At 57.7% G+C, this 8,353-nt stretch overlaps 1 protein-coding gene across 1 annotated transcript; it reads right to left on the bottom strand.

The window, feature by feature from the left end:
• Nucleotides 1-3,618: 3,618 nt before the first annotated feature.
• Nucleotides 3,619-6,186, bottom strand: LOC113978518 (G-protein coupled receptor 12-like). Its single transcript, XM_027705512.1, has 2 exons — nucleotides 5,930-6,186; nucleotides 3,619-4,916 (listed from the first exon to the last, which is right to left on the bottom strand). The coding sequence occupies exon 2, from the start codon at nucleotides 4,912-4,914 to the stop codon at nucleotides 3,874-3,876; it is 1,041 nt and encodes a 346-aa protein (XP_027561313.1). The 5' UTR covers nucleotides 4,915-4,916; nucleotides 5,930-6,186; the 3' UTR covers nucleotides 3,619-3,873.
• Nucleotides 6,187-8,353: the final 2,167 nt, after the last annotated feature.

Here is an 8,353-nt window from a genome sequence, read left to right as displayed (position 1 = left end):
ACCAGTTTTCTGCCTGTTTTCGGTGCTGTGGATCTACACCAGCTCGAGTAGAGTCCAGCAGTGACATGAATCTAAGCAGGGCCAAGCTCTGGCCCTTCATCTTTCGTCAAATGCAATTTGCAAAGGTCAATATTTGAAGGTACAATGGCAAGGTCTGTGCCAGGGTGAGGACACAGAGGTCCCCCCAGTTAAACACTGAGCAGCCCTCTCCAGGCAGGTCCAGTTCCCACCCAGAGTGGCCATGGAGGCTCTGTGAAAATCAAAGGACACCTGCAAATTGCCAACCAGCAAAGACCTTGTGCTTTGCAGAACTACCACTGTCCCCCTGGATCATCTGAACGGCACAATAATTCAGTCAATGGCTTTTATAGATCTCAACTTTTCTAGTGACAAGAGAATCCAGCCTTACCCTGCCAACACATCCGACACCAGGAAGTGGAGAGCAATGGGACACTCCAGTTGCTCTGTGTCCTCATGGAACCCAGCAGGTAGATAGGGGCTGCTTGGCTCTTTTCACCATGTTGGAATATGTTTTGGATCCCCAGGGAATCCACAGATGATTCACTGGACTGAAAACCAGCTGGAAAACCTATTTTGTTTTCCAGTGCTTCCTTATCATTGGTGCCTCATCCACATGTGATACCATTGCATTCATGGGAGCTGCTCCTTTTTTATGGCAATTCATCCAAAGTCAGGCCCAGTATTTCATCCTAAACGTGTCCCAAAGCCAACACTGAAGCATCCCAAATACAGAGAATTCCCACCCTGCTCACAGCACCACTAACTTCCTAAAGATTTTAAGGTTTTAAGTCAGGCCTCCTCATGTCCAATATAAGGAGAATCCAACATCCAGCATCCTCAGTGATGTCCAGCATTGTCACTCAAAACTTTTCCAGTAGAAGATTTTCTTAATGAGAAACAAAAACAGAACAAAACCAAGCCAAAAACAAAGTGCTGAAGCAAAGGTGCAGTAAAAAGGTCAGAGATTTCCACAACACATTGCACAGCAGGTGAACCTAAACTTCTTTATCTTCTGCCTCACTCCTCCTTGTTGTCCCTCCTTTCCACTGATTAAAAAGAAAGGAGAGAAAAAAGAGCAAAGGAAAAAAAAAGACCCAGAAAATACATTTATTTTTACTTAGGGGAAAGACTGCAGAAATGCCAATTTGACAAGGCAGTTTTTAGAGGAGAATTTTGAGACTTTTCCTGAAACCTAACAAGTGTTTTTAACAACTTCCAAGGACATCTCAAAGAGAGAGAAACTAAACCACCACTTGAGAAAAAATTAGATCGTGATTTTATACCGGCTCTGAGCATGGAATATACTTGTGCCACATCTTGGGACTGGCTGTGAGCTGGGTCAGAGCAGCAGAATCAGTGTCTCCTTCATGCAAGGACCAGAATTCAGGCAGCAGAGTTTGACAAAGCTGCTGTGGAGGGGTTTGGGTGAGTACCCAGTGTCTCAGTGAGGACATCCCCACCTGCTCTCGACCTCAGCTGTCTGGCAGGGACTGTGTGCTCAGCTTTAGCTTTCACTTCCCAAATCCTTCACCTATTGCTGTGGAGAGCCATGGGGGGTGTGTGTGTGTGAATTATTTTCCATTGATTCTTATTTGACTTTGGCAAAGTTTATCAATGGATCCCTCAAACTGAGACAAGTTTCAAGTATACAACTAAAAAAAATTTGTTAAAATCAAGCTCTTCAGCAATAAGGGGATTACTGGAAAGTCAAAAGAATGCAACTGTTTTTCATGCTAAAGTTTCTCTAGAGCTGATTAGTTAAACTACATTTCACCCAGAGACACAAAATGAGTTTCCCAGAGAAACAAATCCCATCTCCTAGATAGGGTGGTTGTATAAAATAATTTCAAAATGTTCACAATGTTTCAAAAATGGTTTGAGCTATTGAATTTTTCGCATTGAGGATCTGCAGGGACCTGGCTGCACTTATGAAACTAGAAGAAATAAAATTAGCGAACTGTTTGTATAAATATTACTCTTTGTTAAATTAATATATTTACTTTAAAGCTTACATTGATTCAATATTGTGCCTACTGCCCATTGCCCAAGGTATTTCAAAGAGAAAGGAAATTAAAAAAAAACAAAACCACAAAAACAAAAAACTGAGAGTGTGGCCACCTTTCAAAGGCAGACAGTAAGTCCAAGCTCCAGGCACACTTTGGAGATTCACAGCTTTCTCATGTGCACCAAGCTCCAAGGAGCAAGAGAGTCATTGCACAGATCCAGGGAGAAAATACACTTGGGTCTGCCTGTACCCAGCCGTAAAGTGCCTTTGTACCCACTGCAGACACACAAAGCAAGGACATTTCTTCCACCAGCCCAGGTTGCTCCAAGCCCCGTCCAACCTGCCCTTGGACACTCCCAGGGATGGGGCATCCACAGCTTCTCTGGGCAACCTGTGCCAGGGCCTCCCCACCCTCACAGGGAGGAACTCCTCTCCAGTCTCCCATCTATCCCTGCCCTCTGGCAGTGGGAAGCCATTCCCTGCGTCCTGTCCCTCCAGGCCATTCTCCAAAGTCCCTGTCCAACATCACAGCAATTTCTCTAAAGGAAAGCAGAATGTTTGGGATACCAGGCTCAGCTTGTGAGGGTTCTCCAGAGCTGTTCCCATGCCAGGCCCTGGAGCAGCACCCCCTGCCTGTGCCCTGAGCCACCCCGGCTGCTCCACCCCGGGCCCTGCCATCCCGTGAGGATTGCTTGGTTTCCTGCTCTGTAAGTGAATGCACTTCCACTGCCCGGCCAAAAGAAAGCACGAGGTAAAGGACACTTCATCTGTCTCACTAACACCACAAAGCACATCAGACAGTAGGGGAATGGGAGGGGCCCGTCGCTTCTCTAACGAAGCGAGTTAAATTGGCAGCATCAGGAATAACGTGTGTGATTACAAGGCTTCCCTCTCGGGGACCCCAGCAAGCCCGGACCCCTCTTTGGATCAAAATCCCTCCCCATGTAAATGACTGGTGTGGGAGGGAGTGCAGAGGGGGGAGAGCATCACCCCACAGCCCCAGTCGGACAGGAGAGCCCTTCCTTGGCCTCCCAGACTTTGGGGTGCACCCCAACTGCCCTCCCCACCCACACACCATCAGTCCTCCCCCTGCCCCAGTCACCTTTGTGGAGGGGGAAGGACGGAATGGATTCCCTGGTTACCCCCATCCCTGCGACAGCCCAAACAACCCAAACCTAAAGAGCCTTTTGCCCCGCAGGTTCTCGAAGTGCTTCACAAACGACACAGACACAGAGAGGCCCCGCGCCCCCCGCGGGTCCCCTCAGCCCGCCCCCCGGCCGGAGCTGTCCCCCCCGCGGTGCTGAACGCCCCCCCGTTATTGCATAGCATCGCAAGACCTGATTTCAGGGGAGTGGGCGCCCCGCACAACAACCCCACGTGTGGGGACCAGCCCCGCCGGGGGGTACGTGATACCTGCCCCCACCCGCTCCTGTGGCCTTCCCGTGGGATGTGCCCCGAGGCGTGGGACCACCCGGCCGGGGCCCGCTGCTCGCCTGGCTCCTTACCCCGAGAGAAGATAAACGCCATCGTACGAGGATCCTTTTTCTTTTCTTTTCATTCTTTCTTTCTTTCTTTTCTTTTTTTTTTTTTTGGTGTTTTGTGTTTTTAAATAAAAAATAAAATGCGTAAGAAAATAACATTTCTAAAGGAAACCATTATCATTCTACTCTCTCTCTTTCTTTCCCCCTTCTTTTTCCCTTTTTCTTTTTTTCTCTTTTTGGCCATCTTTCCATGGAACGAGATGTGCTGACCGGGGGAGTCCCTCCCGGTAGGAAACAATAACGACAGAGGGGAAAAAGAGAAGGAGGAGGAGAGCAAGGGAGCACCTCTGGCTCCGTGCTCAGTCCTCACACATCGCTGGATGTCCTTGGTCTGGAGGAGAACGTGGAGGGGATGCACCCGCAGCAGGCCAGCCAGAGCGACTTCTGGATGTCTGGGTTTCTGAAGGCGTAAATGATGGGGTTGATGAGGGAGTTGCAGGTGGCGGGCAGCGCCAGGGAGTAGGTGTAGACCGCGGGGTAACTGGAATCGGCCACCAGGGAGTAGATGGCGAAGGGGATCCAGCACAGGGCGAAGGTGCCGAGGATGAGCGAGAGCGTGGAGAGCCCTTTGCGGGTGGAGGTGGCCTGCGCCGTGGCGATGAACTGGTGCTGCACGGCGATCTGCTGGGCGTGCCGGAAGGCGATCTTGCAGATCTGCAGGTAGAGCTGCATCATGAGGGCGAAGAGGAGGAGGAAGGTGACGGCCAGCACGGCCGCGTTGTCCTTGGTGACGGGCCGCAGGATGCTGCAGGCGCTCTGGTCCCGCAGGCAGTTCCAGCCCAGGAGGGGCAGCAGCCCCACGCCCAGGCACAGCAGCCACATCAGCAGCACCATGGCGCAGGTGAAGCCCAGCGTGCGCTCGCTGTGGTAGGTGAGCGCGTTGTACAGCGACAGGTAGCGGTCCACGGTGATGGCCAGGAGGCTGCAGACGGAGGCGGAGAAGGCGGCGAGCAGCAGCCCCGCGGCCGCCAGCTCCGCCGCCTCGCTGGGCGGCCGCAGCAGGTACCGCACGGCGAAGTTGGCCACCAGCCCCAGCCCGGCCAGCAGGTCCGCCAGCGCCAGGCTGCCGATCAGCAGGAACATGGGCGCCCGCAGGCTCGGCGTGTAGAACAGCACGGCGAGCACCAGCGCGTTCTCGCCCGCCACCGCCGTGCCCGTGGCGCACAGCGCGATGTCCCAGGGGCTCACGGCCCCCGCGGCCCCGCCGCCGCCCGGTGCCGCCGTGCCCGGCCCGCCCGCCGCCGAGGGCCAGGCGGGGGGCTCCGAGGCGTTCCCGGGGCCCGGGAGCCGCTGCTGCTGCGGCTGCGGCGGCCACGGCTCCCCCATGGCGGCGGGGCCGTGCAGCATCGCTGGGGAGAGAGCGAGAGGGGAGGTCACGGGAGGCACCGGCACTGGGGAGAGACCCCGAGCCCCGCACCGAGCCCGGCGAGCCCCACACTGAGCCCAGGGAGAGCCGCCGACCCCCGCACTGAGCCGGGGACGCCCGCGCTGAGAGCCACACCGAACCCGGGGAGCCCCTCACCGAGCCCGGGGAGCCCCTCACCGAGCTCGCCCCGCGCCCCGGAGACCCCTGCACCATGCCCCGCCCCAAGCCCCGGGACACCCCGCCCCAAGCCCCACACCGGGCTCTGGAGAGTCCGGCCCAGGGACACCCCACCCCGCGCCCCGCACCGGCCGCCCCCGCCCGCCGCATGCCCGCCCGCCTCCCCCCGGCCCCACTGCAGCTTCCCTGGGATCCGACCTCCTGCAAACATCCCCGGCCCAGGCTTCGCCTTCCCCCCCACCCCACACGCACCCCTGGCCGCTCTCTCTCGCTATCTCCCGCTCCTCCCGCCGGGCTGAGGCCGAGCACAACTCATCACCCCGCTGCCCGCACCCGCCTCCGTGCGCTCGGCTCCACGCAGGGTCCGCAGCCGCTGCGCACCCGGTGAAGAACTGGCCGCCCCCTCCTCCTCCTCCCCTCCTCGGGGCACGGCCACCTTTGCTACCTATTTATAGCGCAGCCCCCCCTACCCCCCCCGCAGCCCTTTCTTTTTTGCGTGCAGTGAGTAAAAATAAACACTATTAATAGGCCAGCGCCTGTATGCGGAGCCGCCGATGGAAGGAGAAGGCAGCGGCAAGGGACAGCCTGCGTTAACTTTCTCCTTCCTCCCTCCCTTCCCCTGCTTTGGAAAAGGCTGGTGCAAGATGCTCCCAGCCGGCTGCAACATCCTGCCCTGCTCGGCAGAGTAAATCCCCCCGCCCAGGGTGGGCAGCCGAGGTGTGAAGGTCGGGGGGGCTCTGCCCGCAGCCGCTGCCGTCCCCCGCCGCCACCATCGCCCCTTCCCGCATGCAGCCGCGACGCCGGGGGTTGTTGTTTTACCTGGTTTTAACGCACGAGGATCAGCTTGTTCCCCCCACGTTTTTATTTTTTTCCTTCCCAGTCCTTCCAGCCCTTGGTGCGAAGCCTCATTCCTCGGTGAGCATCGCTAATAGCGTTGGCAGAGAGCTGGCATCGACTTGCACTTAATATTCCTGCCCCATTGGATCTGCTGATAAATCTCAACTCTGACGTCAAAGTCTTCACTTATATTCATGATCCAAGTCTGTGAATCAGAGCCGCTGTGATCAGAATAACAACAAGGCTGGCTCCCTGCTCCACATCCCCATCCACACCCGCAGGCACGAGGGGGGTGCGCGCACCCGCCCCGCCGATCGTTCATTCATGAGCTCTCCTCCCGCCACCCCGACGCACCTCCCCAAGGTCGGGGACCGCTGCACCCGCGTCCTGCGGATGCAGCTTTGGGCTGGAGCCAGGCCCCGGCGCCTCGCAGGGTTTATTTTTACCGCCTGTGCCGAGGGACGCGGGGATGGGAAGGGAGGGGGTGACACGGCGTGGCGCGGCTCCGATGCCCCGCTCTTCAAGGACGATGTCCAGGGACTGCACCGCCAGCCCTCCTGTGCCCCCAGGAGACGGCAGCTGGAGGGGCTCGGGGGTCCTGTGCAACCAGGCTGGGCAGCTGCATCCCTCCTCTGGGGAGACATCACACCCCAGAGCTTTCACCCCACAGAGGCTTCCCTCCAGGCAGCGGAAAGCTGGGATTAGGAGGATCCACACCTGGGAGCTCCCTGTGGGCTCCCTGTGTCCCCCCTGTGAGGGGACACCCAAGGGCTGGGGTCTGTCCCTCACCACAGCACCCACCCACTCATTCATTCCCAAAGCTTCCTTCCTGACTATTTGGGAAAGGATCAGCCTGGAAGGGAACAAATCCCAAAGGCACGATTCTTTTTCCAGCCATAAATGGCTCCATGATTCAGGTCGGGAGCAGAATCATCAAAGCAGGGATGCTCAGCTCCTGGATCCACGGGATTTCAGCTACACCTTCTCCCTCCTTTCCTGTTGGTTTCATAACACTCCAGCTCCACTCTTTCATCTCCCTCTCTGTTCCAGGCTGTAGCTGTGCAGTGCAGCGAGTGCAGTGCTGGGAAGGATTTCCAGCTCCCGATGTTCAAAGATATTTAGGTGAATATCAGTGATTTTGGCTGAACCCAACCGCCCCAGTTTGGAGCATCTGGGTTCTTAATCAGGCCAAGCCCCATCCCAGGGGACTTGAATCGTCATCTACCTGGGGCCGCCGGGCGCGTGACCGAGCGGTGCGTGCGAGTGACAGGAGCGGCACCAAAGGGGCGGAGGGAACCGAGCGAGGAGCTGAATGAATTCGCTCCCGCTCCCGGTAATTACGCACCGCCCGTGAAAGGGGAGGCGGGTGAGGAGCTCTGCCTGACTCCATCGGCAGCGGCGTCTGCCAGGAGGTGGGTGCGGGAGCCGGGCTGGATGGAGCCGCTGCGGCAGAGGGGATGTGCCGCCCGTGGGGTCCGAGCCCTCCCCGGTGGCCCCAGGCTGAGATGAAAGCGGGTGGTCTCAGCTGATGGGCCACGAGCAGCCTCCGAGCTGAGCAGGGATGTCCCCGCTGCCCCAGCCAGTGGGTGCCACGTGCCCTACCTGACAGAGGGGGGGCTGCTGCAGCCCCGGACCCCACCGGCACCGAGGCTGAGCGGGGTGGGCACTGCAGACACACAGCACGTCCCACCAGCGAGTGCCCTCAGCCCCCCAGTTGCCCCAGTCTGTCCCTTGGATCCTCTCATCTGTCTGTGCCTCTTGCACAGACACACACCCTGGTGGGTCCCAGCTGACCCCAAATCCCATGGGCTCACTGGAATTGCCTTGGAGCTCCTGCTCCCTCCAGCATCCCACCCCTTTCCAGCCTCTCTTGCAGAAATACTCTCAAACACCCACCTCTTCCATAGTGGCCCTGGTGACCCCACACATCCCTTCCCCACCTTCAGTTCTTCCCCCTGACACCCCACCACAAGTTTGGCACAATCCCAGGATATTTTTCCTGTGTCCCCAGCAGATATTTTCCCACTGTGCTCGGGAATTGCCCCCTTTCCATGCACTCATCCCAGTGGTGGGGGCTGCTTGTCCTCCAGGGAGCAGCAGCTCCATGTCTCTGAGGAGGGTTTGGGGGGTCTCCCCACTTGGCTGTGCTCCCCCCAGGTGCAAGGGAGTACATGGAAAGCACTGGCAGAAGCTTTTCCTCCTCCTGTGCTGCAGCCCAGGCCCTGCCTGGGTCCTGCAGGGAGCTGACCCCAGCAGGTGAAGTGCTGCTGGTGTCCCAGGCAGCCCCACACCCGGGCATCGTGGCCCTGAGGCTCCTGGGCCTTCCAGCCCAGGGCTGGTCTGTGGACTCTGCATCCCCAGGGAGGGCCTGGGTGGCAAAACGGGCTGAAAGAGGTCTCAGGGCTG

The sequence above is a fragment of the Neopelma chrysocephalum genome, unplaced genomic scaffold (genome assembly GCF_003984885.1).
Source record: "Neopelma chrysocephalum unplaced genomic scaffold, ASM398488v2 Primary Assembly neopelma1_336b, whole genome shotgun sequence".
NCBI lineage: Eukaryota > Metazoa > Chordata > Aves > Passeriformes > Pipridae > Neopelma > Neopelma chrysocephalum.
This window is presented reverse-complemented; position numbering and strand designations above follow the sequence as displayed.

Bases quoted from the DNA above. Each gene is read 5' to 3' on its own strand.
- LOC113978518 (XM_027705512.1), bottom strand. From the start codon at position 4,914: ATGCTGCACGGCCCCGCCGCCATGGGGGAGCCGTGGCCGCCGCAGCCG.